The sequence below is a fragment of the Microtus ochrogaster genome, linkage group LG2, assembly GCF_000317375.1.
Source record: "Microtus ochrogaster isolate Prairie Vole_2 linkage group LG2, MicOch1.0, whole genome shotgun sequence".
In the NCBI taxonomy this organism is placed as follows: domain Eukaryota; kingdom Metazoa; phylum Chordata; class Mammalia; order Rodentia; family Cricetidae; genus Microtus; species Microtus ochrogaster.
The window spans coordinates 51,722,073-51,739,138 of record NC_022028.1 but is presented as its reverse complement, the minus strand read 5'-3'; the positions used below and the strand labels follow the sequence as shown (position 1 = coordinate 51,739,138).

General features: G+C 44.0%; 2 protein-coding genes across 2 annotated transcripts in view; one reads left to right on the top strand and one right to left on the bottom strand.

The window, feature by feature from the left end:
• Window positions 1–17,066, bottom strand: part of Srpk1 (SRSF protein kinase 1) — a 41,564-nt gene that overhangs the window by 18,123 nt on the left and 6,375 nt on the right. Inside the window, exons 3-6 of the mRNA XM_005360348.2 lie at window positions 6,027–6,145; window positions 4,109–4,217; window positions 3,364–3,451; window positions 2,490–2,577 (exon numbers count right to left, since the gene is read on the bottom strand). Of these exons, the coding sequence (XP_005360405.1) occupies window positions 2,490–2,577; window positions 3,364–3,451; window positions 4,109–4,217; window positions 6,027–6,145 (404 nt within the window). The remainder of the gene's footprint in view (window positions 1–2,489; window positions 2,578–3,363; window positions 3,452–4,108; window positions 4,218–6,026; window positions 6,146–17,066) is intronic.
• Window positions 8,023–8,529, top strand: LOC101998709 (40S ribosomal protein S25). Its single transcript, XM_005360347.2, has one exon. It carries the CDS (start codon window positions 8,088–8,090, stop codon window positions 8,463–8,465), a length of 378 nt encoding a protein of 125 aa, XP_005360404.1. The 5' UTR covers window positions 8,023–8,087; the 3' UTR covers window positions 8,466–8,529.

Genomic DNA, 17,066 nt, shown 5'->3' with positions numbered 1-17,066 from the left:
TTTTTTTTTAAAAAAAAGAAAGTTTTAATTGTGTCAAGTTAAGGGAGTTTGAATTGTGTACTAAAAATATTACTTTGGAGCCAGGGTGGTGGAAACCTTTAGTTCCAGCACTCAGAAGGCAGAGGCAGGCAGTTCTCTGTGATTTCAAGGCCAGCCTGGTTTACAAAGAGAATTTCAGGATAGCCAGGGCTACACAGCGAAACCTTGTCATGACACTACCACCTCCAACCGACCCCCCAATTTTACTTTGGACCTTCCAAATGGCTCACTGGCTTAGGGCTGTAGAGATACTTGCCACTAAAGCTTCATGATGAGTTCAATCCTCAGTTCCAGAAAGAACTGACTCCGAGTTCTCTTCTGACCGCCAGTTTGTCATGATATTGACATGTTTGCATGTACAATAATGAAACTTAAAAGTTACTAGGTTGAGTTCTGTGGGCAGCACGATACCAGTAACAGCTACCTGCTAATTTCAGGTAGATAGGTATATGTGGGGTACATGCTACTATGACATTAAGTAACAGCAATTTTGTATAGACAGCTATATGTGGGGTGCACGCTGCTATGATATTGCTTGAGATTAAGAAATAGGCCTGAAGCTGGGCGGTGGTGGCTCACACCTTTAATCCCAGCACTCGGGGAGTCAGAGGCAGGTGGATCTCTGTGGGTTTAGGCCAGTCTGGTCTACAAAGCGAGTTCCAGGACAGCCAGAGGTACAAAGAGAAACCCTGTCTCGAAGGAAGAAATGCAAACCAACAAAACAGGCCTGAGGTGGCTGGAGAGATGGCTCAATAGTTAAGAGCACTGGCTGTTTTTCAAGGACTGGGATTGATTCCTAGCTCCCTCAAAGTGGTTAATAGCCCTTTCTAACCCTCTTCTGGTCTCCATACAAGTAAGTGGAACACTCACACGCATTGGGGGGCAGGGCACAGATATGGAGGGCCCAGTGACAACTGCTGAGAGAGCAGTTTCAGACTTTTATCTCAGTAGTTACTCCCACTGTGAGCACAGCTGGCTGTGGCTCATCGCACATCCCGTGTAGCTAGCTACCCATAAATCTAAACTTAAGACATGTTGAGCCACTTATTATAGGATGTAATCGCTCCATTTAAATTTTAAGTATTTATCTTACTTTATGTATGTTGTTCTCCCTAAGTGTGTGTGTGAGACTGTATCTATGTATGTTTGTTCCACATGGCTACACTGCCCAAGAGACCAGAAGAGGCTATCAGATACCCTAGAGCTGAAGTTACAGATGTTAGTGAGCTGCCACGTGGGTGCTAGGGATTGAACCTGATCTTCCTGGAGAACAATAAAAAGAGTTCTTAGCCCCTGGCCCTTCTCCAGCCCCCATTTAAGTTCTAAACATAACAGACACAACAGTTCACACTCTCTTTACTACTAAGGCCTGTTGAAATACATAAGAATATTTTTCATGAAAAAAATTTACAAGATGGCCAGGCATAATAGTCTGTGACCCCTAACCCTTGGGAGGCAGAAGCAGAAGAATTTTCATTTGAGACTAGCCTGGACTACATAGTGAGATCAAAGTCAGCCTGGGCTACATGGTAAGTCCTTGTCTTTTATTTATTCTTAAAAAGTACTTCCCTTAAGCCACAAAGCTACTTACCATTTTTATATCTTGATGTTCTTTGCAAAGGGGAATGAGTAATATTCTAAAGAAGACGCAGAACAAATAGACATACCCCATGTGTGCCTTGATGCCCACAATAAAGAAAAGGATGTTATTGTTTACCTTAAGCACAGATGCTGAGTGCATACAGCTAGCATCTTTCTTTGGTAATGAATTATTTCATGATCAATTAGCCTGATTATCTTGAGTTCCATCCCCAGAACTCATGCTTGAAAGAGAACCAACTTTTGAATGTTATTTCTGGTATACACACACACACAGGAAAAAGGACTGACTTCTGAGCATATTTTCCGACACAAACATACATGAAGTCAGAAGAGACCTCAGGGGAGTCAGTTCTTTCCACCACAGGGTACTGGGGATTAAAGATAAATAAACTGAGGGCTGGCTGGAGAGATGCCTCAGAGGGTAAGAGCACTGGCTGCTCTTCCAGAGACCACAAGTTCAATTCCAAGCAACCACATGGTGGCGCATATCCATCTGTAATGAGACCTGGTGCCCTCTTCTGGCCTGCAAGCAGACATACAGGCAGAGCACTGTATACATAATAAATATATTTCAAAAATAAAAACTGAGGGCTAGAGAGGTGGCTCAGTGATTAGGAGCACTTGAAGCTCTTGCAGAGGACCTGGGTTCAATGTCCGTCACCCACATGGCAACTTACAACTGTCTGGAACTCAAGTTCCAGGTTATCTGATACCCTCCTTCTGATCTCTGCAGGCACTGAACACATGTGGTGCATATACATACATACAGGCAACACACCTGTACACATAGTTTAAAAGATAATAAAATTGAAAAGAAAGAAAAAACAAATCGAGTTCTTAAAGGATACGTGTTCCATTAACACCTGATATTTTAAAGTCATCTAGTAGTTGAACAACCATTTCTCCATTTGGATCGTTCGGGTCTGAATTGCGAACCTGGATTGGAAAGAAGCCTTATTAGCACAAGTGAAGCAATACAGTGGTCAGTCAACAAGGAGGAGAAGGCTGGCCGAGCCTCACTACACACTGCTGTTACCCCAGTTCACCATAAAAAAGGACAAGAAAGGCTTCCGGTAAGATAAACGTGTGTTTCCAGGTATAAACCCAAATATCAAAGTATCAAAGATACTGTATTTGTTCTGGGTCGGTCAGGGGTTACTGAGCTGTGGGTCGTGGCCCCTTTGTCAAACTTCTATCTCTAACAGTATTTGCATTATGATCCCTAATAGTAGCACAATGACAGCTGTATGTCGGGGTCACCACAGCATGAGGAACTGTACTAAAGGATGGCAGTGTCAGCAGGCTGAGACCACTGCTCTAGGCAGTGTCTCTTTTGACAGTCTTACTATGCATCCTCAGCTGGCTGTGAACTCAGACATTGGCATGTCTCTGCCTCCCACACGCTGGGTCTAAAGGCACGCACCACATCAGGCAGCCATGTCTTTATGATATCCAGTAGGCATTACAAACTTAGTAACTTTTCCTTTTGACCAGGGGTATGAAAGCCACTCATGGCAGGGCTGTGTATAAAGTTCTGCTTACTGGAAACGATGGGGTAATGCTTGTAAGACGAAACTAACCATGGAATCTATCGATCCCTACAACACGCAGGGAACAAACCCTTCATCTTCCTCCAAGGAGCACTGAGTTTGCAGTAGCCCTTGTCTATGTGATGCTGAGACCAGGCACAGACTCCATGCCACACGGTGACCTCAGACTTACTGATTTCAGCAGTCGGATTTCATCTAGTGCTGTTTCTGTGTAATGTTCGGCACTTTTAACTACTTTCATTGCCACAAACTTCTTTCCCCTAAAAAAAAGAAAAAGAACAATGAAAACAATTCAGACTAAACCATCTTTTATCTTTAGAGCTAAGATTTAGTGGTGACTGATAAAATGAAGATTTTCGTGCACCTAGGAGTGGCACAAACTGGTCAGATTGAGCTAATAGAAGGCATGCCAGGTAATCTCAGACACTGAACATCTTCTCTAGTTAACGTCCACCTTCTGATTATGCAGACAGCTAAAATCCTTCATCACAGTTAAGACGTTAGAGTAAAATAATTTTGCACTGGTTGGCCTAATTACCTGGATTTTTAACTCTACTCCAGAAGACAACGATGGATTTCTATTATATACAGCATTAACTATGCGTGCAGCCTTGAATCTGGCAGTGCCACCCGCTTTGCTCGCACATTTAGTCAGTCTCTCGGCCCTGGGATGGAGAGGCAGTGTGCCTGACTCACTCTTCATAATGGGAAGGCAGAGGGCTGGCCACTGACAAGCCCACTGTGCTTCTGTAGCAACCTGTGCCACAATGAAACCCACTATGTGTAATCAGCATATGGATGTTAATTATTCATCTATAAAAAAGGGACACAACCTACAGACAGACCTAGATCACCTCTGGGATGTCAGTCAAAACGTGAGGTTTATCTCAATCCTTCCCAGAGTCACGCAAACTTACAGAATATCCCATGATAACCACACTGTTGAAAAGTGTCCCCAGCCCAGCTTCCGGATCACATGGTATCTCCCGTTAAACAGATCTCCAATTTTCACAAGGTGATAACCTCCTGAAAGAAAGGGGGGGGGGTTAGCAGAGGAACCCTCATACCGTGCATCCTGTCAGCACCACGCACCATTTACTCAAGTCTACCATGACCCACCAGTGTCACTCACCACCAGTGTCACTCATCTCGCTGTGAGGAAACTGACCCTGATGATCTGCATTACCTCAGCCTGTGCTCACAGTCTACATACTGCTGGTCCCTCAAAAGCCCAAAGCTCTACTATAAAACAAACCAATCTACTATACTGGTCACCTCAAAAATTTTTAAAAGAAAGAGTAAGTCAAGCAGTGGTGGCATTCATACACCTTTAATCCCAGCACTTGGGAAGCAGAGATAGACGGATCTCTGTGAGTTTGAGGACAGACTGGTCTACAAAGTGAGTTCCAATCACCACTATTAATTTAACTGAAAACACCCACACACAAACAAACCAGAAAACAGTAAGATCTGTCCTTCTAAATATAGGCCAACATGGTGAGTTCCAGGCCAGCCACACAATGAGACCCAGCTCCACCCCCTGCCAAAACTCCCTAAAACAGAATAAACAAAACAGAAAGGAAGGAAGGAAGGAAGGAAGGAAGGAAGGAAGGAAGGAAGGAAGGAAGGAAACAGCTGGGCAGTGATGGCGCACGCCTTTAATCCCAGCACTCGGGAAGCAGAGGCAGGCGGATCTCTGAGAGTTCGAGGCCAGCCTGGTCTACAAGAGCTAGTTCCAGGACAGGCTCCAAAGCTACAGAGAAACCCTGTCTCGAAAAAAAACCAAAAAAAGAAAACAGAAAAGATGCCTTAGATGCACGTGTCAACACCTCTTTGCTTGTTGGGAAAAGGTCTAAGCTCTCGCAGCCGGCAAAGCAGATCCTCTACTGCGTCTACTCTAAGGATCCTAGGAAGCTGCACCAGGAATAAGAGCACAGCTGGATCTGATTGCCCAGCTACACTCAGCCACCATCACCACGAGAAAAAGGATTACATCATGGTATTTTTCAAAACTCTATATGCCAGCACAGTGCAGGGGTGTACACCTACAATCACAGCACACACAGGCCAGCTCTAGTACTGGCGTGCCACTCTCTGAAACCATCAGAGGGAAGCATGGACTGTCACTCTCAGAGGAAGAGTTCTCCTTTTCTAAATCAATCTGTCTGTCTATCTATCATCTATCTATCTATCTATCTATCTATCTATCTATCTATCTATCTATCTATCTATCATCCATCCATCCATCCATCCATCCATCCATCCATCTTTTAGAGAGAGGATCTCTCTACATAGCTCTGGCTGTCCTGGAACTTCCTCTGTAAAACAGGCTGGCCTTGAACTCACAGAAGAGATCTGCCTGTCTCTGCTTCTCAAATGCTAGGATTAAGAGAGTGCACCACCACTGCCTGGCCTGGAAAATTTTTAAAAGGGCTGAGTGCAGGGGGCACCTGACTATTAATTCTGGCCCTAGTGTGACCCTAGCACTGCCAACAAGTTTAAAAACTTAACATAACCAGGGGATGGAGAGATGGCTTAGCAGTTAAAGAACGCAGGCTATCCTTCCAGAAGACCTGGATTCAATTCCCAACACCCACGTGGAAGCTCACAACTGTCTGCAACTCCAGTTCCAGGAGATATGGCATTCACAACCCAAATGCAGGCAGAACTTTAATGCACATAAAAGTAATTATTTAAATTACATATGAAACTAAGAGCCAACACTATTTTCTGCATCTTTCAAAGACAGACAGAGCAAGCAGGCAGCATCAGAACTGCACTGACAGTGACAAGCAGGCACCACGAGGAGCACAGCCCAACACCGTACACGCACACCTTTACAGTAGTCATTGGGGTCCTCCTGCTCATCATCGTCAGACCCCAGGATCTCCTCTTCCTGCTCGGGGATGTCGCTCTCGGAGTGGGGTGCAGAGCCTCGGTGCTGAGTTTCAGGCCTGAGAAATGACATAACACGTTAACTCCGAAGTCGGGCAGTAATGGCACACACCTTTAATCCCAGCACTCAGGAGGCAGGGGAATTCTGTGAGTACGCAGCCAGCCTGATCTACAAGAGCTAGCTCCAGCCGGGCGGTGGTGGCGCACGCCTTTAATCCCAGCACCCGGGAGGCAGAGGCAGGCGGATCTCTGTGAGTTCGAGACCAGCCTGGTCTACAAGAGCTAGTTCCAGGACAGGCTCCAAAACCACAGAGAAACCCTGTCTCGAAAAACAAAAACAAAAAAAAAAAAGAGCTAGCTCCAGGACAGCTAGGGCTATACAGAGAAACCCTGTCTTGAAAAACCAAAAAAGAAAAAAAAATCCTATTAGACAGCAGAGAGGACCTTAAGAGGCCTCACCACCCACCCCACCCCACCCCATATCAAAGGCGGCCTCACTCTGTGGCTTTTTTTTACCTATAAATATTTTACACACTCCAGAAACAAATTTGTTTCCTGCTTTTCTTTGCCCATTTCTATGTTGTCTCCCGGGTCACCACTGGGTTTCCCTTAGATAGAACACTACTTATTTTGGCATTCTATTTAGCTTGCTTCTGAACTACACTACTGAACAGAAAAATATTTTGTCTTTTGAATATTTTATGAGAATTATTTTCTAAAGTTATACTAGAAAAGAGTCAAAACTTTCTGTCTTTGCAAAAATACACGAAACAGAAATGTACTGACTCTGTGCTGTGATGCCCCTTACTCTACGTAACTTAGTGTCACACAGCAGATCATGTTCCAAAAGGTTCAAAATGTGTGACTTATCTGATGGGCTAGAGAAGAGACCACGTTTCCCTGTGTACAGGACCTTACACCTCCAGCTGCTTGCTACAGAAGGCTTCCAGCCAGACAGCAAGAAAAACACTGTCCTTTTGCTGGGAGTCTCACTGTACTGCCTAGGCTGGCTTCAAACTTCTGGGGTCAAGCCATCTTCCTGTGCCAGTATCCTGAGCGCCTTTAACAACTATATTAAAATACTATACCAACTTAGCATTACTTTTAATAGCTGCAGGAAAAAAAGTAAATATCTTTTAAAAAATATTTACTTGCTTGCTGCTCAATAAACTGTTTTGATTACACTGGGGTTTCTTTTTTTCCCCCTTAAAAGATGCTAACAGGAAATAAAGCTTACTACAAAACCACTCACATGGCATTGAGACACAAATGCCCTGGTGGACATCACTAGTAATTCAGGTTCTGATGGTCAGTCCAAACATACTTCCTGGTATGTTTCTGTCCTCCAGGGCACATAGATATAAAACTCATCAATGTTCATTGTTAGTGAAAAATGTCTTTCAAGTAATGAACTGACTCACTTTTTAAATTTTACATTTACTTTGTACAGAAGGGCTCAGGCATTCACACACATTTCTATGTGTGTCAAAAGACAACAGCAGCGGTAGGCATACGGATGCAGGGATTAAACTCAGGTCAGGCTAGACAACAAGCAACTCTAAACTTGTTGGCATAACTGGAAGAAGTAAACTGTAATAACTTATAGGGGCGGGAGAGATGGCTCAGAGGTTAAGAGCACTGGCTGCTCCTCTTGAGGTCCTGCGTTCAATTCCCAACAGTAACATGGTGGCTCACAACCATCCATGAGATCTGGCACCCTCTTCTGGCGGGCAGACATTCACACAAGATAGAACACTACATGCATAATAAATAAATCTCAAAAAAAAAAAAAAGATTTAAATGCTGGATGGTGGCTGCGCACGCCTTTAATCTCAGTACTCAGAGGAAGAGGCAGGTGGATCTCTGAGTTTGGGGCCAGCCTGGTCTACAGACAGTTCCAGGGCTGTCTGTGGTTTCGCACACAAGAATCCAGAATAGCTTTTTTTTCCCCCGACATCTTAGGGAGGCTGCAGTGGTCGTCGCCACTCTCCGAACTTCATCATGCCGCCCAAGGATGACAAGAAGAAGAAAGATGCCGGAAAGTCGGCCAAAAAAGACAAAGACCCAGTAAATAAGTCCGGTGGCAAGGCCAAAAAGAAGAAGTGGTCCAAAGGCAAAGTTCGGGACAAGCTCAACAATCTAGTCCTGTTTGACAAGGCTACATACGACAAACTCTGTAAGGAAGTGCCCAACTATAAACTTATTACTCCAGCCGTGGTCTCTGAGAGACTGAAGATTCGCGGTTCCTTGGCCAGGGCAGCTCTTCAGGAGCTCCTTAGTAAAGGGCTTATCAAGCTGGTTTCAAAGCACAGAGCCCAAGTAATTTACACCAGAAACACAAAGGGTGGAGATGCCCCAGCTGCTGGTGAAGATGCATGAACAGGTTCAATCAGCTGTACTTTTGGAAAAATAAAACTTTATTAAATCAAAAAAAAAAAAAAAAGAATCCAGAATAAAGTGGATACCACACATTGCTACCTCCTACAACTCAGATAACAGTAACTAAAATTGTAATTTTTAAAAATTAGTGAAAGATCAGTTCAGAAAAGCAGACCTAAAAAGAGTAGAATTTTGAGTCCTACAAGTACCATGGAAATGACCAAAATTATTTCCAAATGACCAAAACATCTCCCACGGAAGGCTTTGACTTACAAAATTGAGCAAAGTTCCACTGTTGGTTAAAGAACTCAAGATTCAGGGCTGGAAAGATGGCTCTGTAAGCCCGGAGGACCCAGGTTCAATACCCAGTACCCACATGTCAGCTCACAACTATGTGTAACTCTAGTTCCAGGGGATCTGACACCCGCACACAGGCGAAACAGCAATTCACGTAAAATAAAAATAAATCATTTTTTACAAACGAAATGATTCAAGACTCAATGTAAAATCACACAGCAATGTCAAGTCCAAGTTGCCCCCCACACACACACACACATATAAGAGACGGAATCTTACTCTGAAGGCCTCCATGTTCAGAGTGGATCGTTTATAAGGAAAAAAATTCCTATTGTCAACCTTCAAGTTCCATGCTAAACCTGCCCAGGGTCAGCGTGCACACCCTGCCTGTCTGCTCCCTCCACTCCCTCGTTTTACCCGCACTCCTCAGTCATGTCTGAAACCCGTATTTTAGCATCACGCTTGACTAACAGGAAAATGGCTCGCGTGAGGACTCGGTCCTCTCAGAAGTGGTTCTTCCTAGCCCGCTCCAATCCCACTCTCTAGCTTCGTGGGCCCCACACTGCTCTGCTCACTCTGCCTCACAGGCGCCTTCGCTGCTGCCATGATGGCCCGCCTCCTCCTGTTTCCATTTCTAGGAACTCTGGCTCTGCCCTATATTCTGAAACCACTCAGGATTTTTAATAATACTTGCACAGGACACCAAAGAACACTACCCAATTATGAAAAGCTTTTCTCAAAGACAAAACCAAGGTGCTAGAGAGATGGCTCAGTGGTTAAGAGCACTGTTGCTCTTCCAGAGGACCCAGGTTCAATTTCCAGCACCTGTTTGTAAGTCCAGTTACAAAACACCAATGCACTTAAATAGAAATAAATTAATTTAAAAAAAAGACAAAACCAAAGCAGGAAGAGAAACAGAGGAAACAAGACACATTTATTTAGTATTAGAGTCTCCAGATCATTAGATCCTCAAAGAAAGATAAAATGACAAATAATAAAATGATAAAATCTCAAAATTAGAGAACCCAATGACGTCTGATGGGCACAAAGAGACTTGTATGCTGAACAGTTACAGCTCGGTGGAAGAGGCCCTCCTCGCATGGGGCAGGGATGAGGACACAGTACACCTTTCAAGCTCACAATCACTAGACACTGGAGAGAGCTTTTCCAAGAACGAGGAAGGAAAGCTGAAAAACTGTACTTTTAAACTCTTACCTATTTACAATGTTTATGTTCAAATCAACAGTATCTCCCATCTTTAAGAACCCAACGCATATAATAAAAATTTAGTACATCAATGAAAGCCCTAACAAACCTTGACATTGTCAAAAGCAAACACTGGCAGTGCTAAGCTTTCAAAGTCGTCACGCCGGGGCCAGAGAGATGGCTCAGCAGTTAAGCACTTTCAGTTCAGAGTCCAGCCCCAGTTCCCAGCACCCACACGGTGGCTCAAAACTGCCTGCAGCTCCTTTCTAGAGGTCTGCTGCTCTCTTCTGACCTGTGCTATTACTGCACACATCTGGTACACACATGGACACCGAGGCTCATAAAGCCACATATAAAATACAACAAATAAACATTTTTTTTTTTTATTTTTGAGACAGGGTTTCTCCGTAGCTTTTGGATCCTGTCCTGGAACTAGCCCTTGTAGACCAGGCTGGCCTTGAACTCACAGAGATCCGCCTGCCTCTGCCTCCCGAGTGCTGGGATTAAAGGCGTGCGCCACCACCACCCAGCTATAAACATGTATTTTTAAAATTGTAATTTGTGTATGACCATTTTGCCTGCACGTATCAACATGTACCATGTGTGCCCGGTATCCAGGGAGGTCAGACGAGGTCTGGGAACTGAGTTACGCATGGCTATATGACACAAACTGTAACTGGGTCCTCTGCAATTTCCCCGCCCTCAGCTTCTCTTCTCCAAAAGGATCACAAGTCAATTGTTCCTACAGAGTATCTGGGTACATACACACTTACTTGCAACAAGCAACAACACAGTGCTTAAGGCATTCCTTGTTGGAACAGGTCTCAGTCATGACCCTCCTGCCTTTCTTTTTTTTTTCTTAAATATTTATTTATTTATTATGTATACAATATTCTGCCTGTGTGTATGCCTGCAGGCCAGAAGAGGGCACCAGACCTCACTACAGATGGTTGTGAGCCACCATGTGGTTGCTGGGAATTGAACTCAGGACCTTTGGTAGAGCAGGCAATGAGCCATCTCATTGCCTCTGAGCCATCTCTCCAGCCCCAGACCCTCCTGCCTTTCTAAGTAGTGATAAGGAAGCCTAGTTCTTGGCCCTCCATAGATAAACTACTGTGGCACACAGTTCACACACACACAATGAAATATTTTCTTTTAAAAACCCACTCTACTTTATTACCTCAAAACAACAACCAGAGTGAATACAGCAGCCGACTTTCAGCAGTGGAGAACAGGCAGGGTAAAGGACTTGGTAACCCTGCATAATTCCCAACTACAGTCGAAATAGTTACCTAAAACAAATAAATGTAGCTTCTGTCCAAGCAATTTCTCTTTGCAACAGATGATGACCATTACAGAAACCCATAAACGGTTAAGCTGCAGAGAACTAATGATTACAGGGTGACCAGCCCCAGGTGGTCTACAACACAATTCCTACATCTAAGAATCAGGGACTGTGGCAGAAGAGGAAGAGGAAACGTAAGAGCCAGAGGAACAGCGAGTTTGCTGTGAGACTGCATCTCCTAAAAATACCAGTTATGAGCTGGGCATTGGTGGTACACGCCTTTAATCACAGCACTTGGGAGGCGAAGGCAGAGGCAGGGGGACCTGAGTTCAAGCCAGCCTGGTTTACAAGAGCTAGATACAGGACAGACTCAAAAAAAAAAAAAAATTACAGAGACTGAGACATGTTCATGTTTTAGTTGCTAAATAAAATTAAAATGTAAACCCTAAAACTAAATGCATATGGAAAATAAGCCCAACTATATGTTGATAAAATAAAAGTCAAGAACATATTAGTCGAATTAATCTTGGGTATAGGACTCCAACTGTACACTTAAACTATAACCTGAGGATTATAGACACCAAGAAGCCTCAGGAGACCTGGTATTGATGTCTAACCTTCAAACTGTCTTGTGTGCTATAGAGAGAAACAGAATAAATAAAAGTTCCACTAAGAGGACGGAGGAAGCCTTCAAATGCTCAATGGGAGAAGCTAAAGACAATCTGAATTGGAAATACCACATACTACAGAGATACTGTTTCAAAGCAATGGGGCCTATACCCAATAGGTCTCTGTCCTCCAGGCCTGCTGATAGGGCTGAGAGACAATGGAAACTTGATGGAAATAGTCCTTTGGAGATCCAGGGAATCACCATTTGGAGCAGGAAAAGCATGCAGTGAACTTGGGTAGCTAGTCAGAGTTTAAACACTAGACTAGCCAGATGGTGGTGGCACATGCCTTTAATCTCGGGAGGCAGAGGCTAGCAGATCTCTGTGAGTTCGAGACCAGTCTGGTCTACAGAGGGAGTATGCTCCAAAGCTACAGAGATACTCTGCCTCGAAAAAAAGAAAAGAAAAAAGAAACAGGACTAAATTTAAGGCTTGAATCATGCCTAAATTCTGGATGCAAACAAGAATGCTGTAGGGGTATGGGAGTATGCGCAAGGGCTGTGCCTGCTCAGATACTCAAGTAGGGTATGGGAGTATACTCAAGGGCTGGCCTGCTCAGATACTCAAGGGCTGTGCCTGCTCAGATACTCAAGGGCTGTGCCTGCTCAGATACTCAAGGGCTGTGCCTGCTCAGATACTCAAGCCTTTGCTCTCAATCTTGTCCATTCTTGCAGAGTGGTTAGGGAATTGTGGTCCTTAAAGGATAAGGCCATTCTCAGGCTCGTGCTCAAGCTCTTAGGTGCTATGCCACGACCTTTAATACTTTAAAAAAGTTACCACATAGTCAGCTTTACTCATGAAGATACAAAACAGGGAACCACCAAGAAAAGCTACCAACATCACTACTGACTGACAGAACCTGATGTCAGTCACAGTCGAGGGTAAGGAGGTGGATTGCACAGACCCCTGAGGAAACTTCTGGTAATTTCAAGGGTGCATGTGCTGGCACAGTCCACATACATACATATATAGGCACAATACAACAAAATGTCAAGAACTAGTGAATATGATACATTATGGGCACTTACAATCAGAGAAATGCCATTTTCACATATCAGAATGTAGAAAAAAATGAGCAACATTTTTTATTGTGTATGCCAATACACAAGTGTGATTGGGGACATCCATGGCAGGTGTGTGGAGGTCAGAGGGCAACTTTCAGGCATTCTTTCCTTCATGTGAACTCTGGGGACTGACCTCAGGCCAGCACGCAAGACAGCAAGTACCTCCACCTGTTATTCATCTCCCCAGCCCCAACATTGTTTTCTGTAATGGGCTTGTAGACAAGAGGCAATGTTAAGATTTAGACGAATTAATACTGTATTAATACTTGCCATTTTAATTATATTGTGGCTATACAGGTGAGCGTCAACTCTTAAATAAATGGAGAATGTAAGGCATATGCTGTTTGAATCTTAATCATGGGTTAAGTCTTGTTTTCTAAGCATTCACATTTTCATCCTGTATCCAAGGCACTTTTCTTCCCCTTCAGCTGCTCTGCCACTTTTATTAAAACAGAGTCTCACTAGGTAGACCTCGCTGGTCTGGAACTCACCATGTAGACCAGGATAATCTCAAACTCAGAGCCTGCCTGCCTCTGCATTCCAAAGTATAAGGCCTATCATTCTTTGATCCAAGTTCATCCATTGGGCCTTTGTCCCAACCAGTTTCCCAAGGAGAGCTGGCTGAGTGTGAAAGGAGTTGAGCAGTCACAATGGCTCTACAAAGAGTGGGTTTGTTAAAATGCACAGCTACAGAGCAGCTGCAGGAGGGGAGCACCGCATAAGGTCCTGGTGTATCACAACTCCATGACTTTGGTAAGTCCTACTTTATGAAGTTCTAGTTGGGATGAGGATGTAGCTCAGTGTCACTAACATGCTTACTTAGCATGTTCATAGTCCCGGCTGGGTTCCATCCCCAACACCGTATAAAAACAGCATGACAGTTACATGTAATTTTCAAGGCCAGTCTGGGATACATGAGGCCATTTCAAAATACAACAAACAAACAAACTAAAACAAAGTTCTGTCACAGTGGCCTCCCCTGTAAAAAACAAAACAAAAGCAAGCAGAAATGATTCCCTCTCACTGAATTTCGGAGAAAACAAGATTCTCATACTCAGGCAGTTTTCGAACACAACTTCTAGCAATGTGTGTAGGAAAACAGGAAAGGGAGTGTGTGTGTACAGGTGTACCAGGCATGTACTGGACGCTGGAAATGCAGCCAGGAGCGGAGAAGAGTGTGTCTTCACTGCACATATCGTCCATGAATGCAACAAAGAAGCTCATCTATCTTTTTTTTAAAATATTTATTTATTTATTATGTATACAAATTCTGTCTGTGTCTATGCCTGCAGGCCAGAAGAGGGCACCAGACCCTATTACAGATGGTTGTGAGCCATCATGTGGTTGCTGGGAATTGAACTCAGGACCTTTGGAAGAGCAGGCAGTGCTCTTAACCTCTGAGCCATCTCTCCAGCCCGAAGCTCATCTATCTAAAGCCACTGAGTTCCACCAGCAAACTGCAGGGCCCCATCAAGGCCCTACTCTCCAGGAAACCCATGTTCTCGGGACGGAGGCTGAGAAGAGCTACAGAAGGAAGCGGAGGGGTGAAGGGAGTATGCTCTCACTGTTCTAATAGCATCGTGACATTTAAGTAAGGAAGCGCCGCACTTTATTCTGAATAACACAAAACTAAGTAAACTGACACTCAGACAGGGGAGCTGATTTGGAGATGCTATGCTTTGAAGTTAAGAAATGATTTCATTCAAGTTTCAAAAAAAAAGTAAGCTACAAGCTTAGAAACTGGAAAGATGGGTCAGTGGTTAGAACACTGGCTGCTCTTGCAAAAGACCTGGTTTTGATTTCCTGTACCCACATGGTTGTTCACAACCATCTGTAACTCCAGTTCAAGGGTATCTGGTCCCGACTTCAGGCCTCCAAGGGCATCGTTTGCACATGGTACACAGATACAACACAGGCAAAACACGCATACACATAAAATAAATGGCAAAAAAGGAGGAGAAACTCTTACCGGAGGCTCTTGTATTATAAAACCAAAAGGGACAACCTTTTGAGTTACACAGTAAAACACAACCAACCTGATTGTCAGGCCAGGTGATTCAGAGGTAAAGGGAATCATGACTATTAGTTTGATACAACAAGAATAAGAAATGCCACAAAAGTCAAAAGTGAAAGAAAGGAAGAGGACCAGAAGAGGTCAGTGCTCGCCCGGCATGCACTGGTGTCTTCTGAACCTTGTAATCTACAGACAGGAGCACCCACATTTAACACAGCATCGGAAGCAGGTGGGTGGTAACCTGCCAGCTCCTCTACAAAATCTAGATCCTAGCTCATCACCTTTTTTTGCTTCCCCTGTTTGTTTTGAGATAGGGTTTCTCTATGTATCCCCAGCTATCCTATTACCCTCTTCTGTAGACCAGACTGGCCTCAAACTCAGAGATCCACCTCCCTCTACCTCGTTTTTAACAGGAGAATCTGCAAGCACCCCACAGTTATTTTAACATTTTAACTAAATCTGGGGATTAGATTTTTGCACAATCTGGGTTGGCAAACCCGAATCACACTGTAGAAACACCCATGCGAGCAAAATAAACATATAAACCTGCTAAAGGAGAAAATATTTCTGGCAAAAATCTTTAGAGATGCAATTTTAAAAGCACAAACTTAAATTTTAACATTAACACTAAAAATTTCAGAAGAATTAGTGGAAAAAATGGGGAAAAAATAGGAAAAGTGGAAAAAAAAATGGAAAAAAATCGTGTTAAAACACATCAAGTCCAAAAAGCCTGTAAGAAGGTGAGAAATACAAATATTCCACATGACAAAGGACATACCATTTATAAACAGCTCTTAATGCAAAACAATGGCCAGATGATGGTGGCACACACCTTCAATCCCAGCACTGGGAGGAAGAGGCAGGCCCATCTCTGAGTTTCTGCCTCACATTGACAGCCAAGGCTACAATGTCTCAAAAAACAAAAAAAAAATCTTTAAAAAGAAAAGGATCCGTAATCCAGTATAAAAATCAGTAGTACAGGTGGGGTGGTGGTGCTTTTAATCCCAGCACTCAGGAGGCAGACCTGAGTTCGAGGCCAGCCTGGTCTATAAGAGATAGTTCCAGGACAGGCACCAAAGTTGAAGAGAAACCCTGACTCAAAAAACCATCATCAGCCGGGCGATGGTGGCGCACGCCTTTAATCCCAGCACTCGGGAGGCAGAGGCAGGCGGATCTCTGTGAGTTCGAGACCAGCCTGGTCTACAGAGCTAGTTCCAGGACAGGCTCCAAAGCCACAGAGAAACCCTGTCTCGAAAGAAAAAAACAAAACAAAACAAAACAAAACAAAAAAAAAACCATCATCAGTAGTACAGCACGTGCCTAGTATGCAGAAGCCCTGGGCTCAATCTTTAGTACAGGGTAAGGAAAACCAAACAAGATGCCCTGCAGACTTGCCAGGTCTGGAAAAGACCCAAGCACTGTTCCTGTGGACTACTGTCCCTGAGCCTGGGACTCCAAAAGCACTGTCCCCTGCTGTTCTGCAGGCCATCGTCTCAATGCACCTCCACCACCCGATTAATGCGCCTCCTATCTGCACCCCCCACCCTTATCTTCCTGCCTGAGCACCTAGCACACTATGAACTTTCATACTTAGTAATCTCTTACTGTTTCCAAATTTCATTTTGTTTATGTGTATGGGTGTTTTGCCTGGATGTATGTATGTGTATCACATGCATGCCTGGTATCCCAGGAGGTCAGGAGATGGCGCCGTGTCCCACAAAACTGAAGTTACAGACCAGATGTGGGTGCTGGGAACTGAATCTAGGTGGAGAGGAGCCAGTGTTTTAACTGCTGAGGCTTTCACTTGAGGCCCTCATTCTCCTTCAGTGCTGTAGGACTCTGGAGTGGCCAGGGGTGACATGAGCTAATCTGGTTAAACAAAACCTTTGCAGAGAGAACACATGGATAATATGAATCAAAATCTAAGACGATCCGAAGGAACTATCTATAATAATGGCAATGATACACACCCATCCCAATCATTTATTTACCTAACCTGCAAGTTAAGCCAGAAACTAAAATGAGCCAACAATGGGCCAATTAATGCTACAAAAACTACTCTGGGAG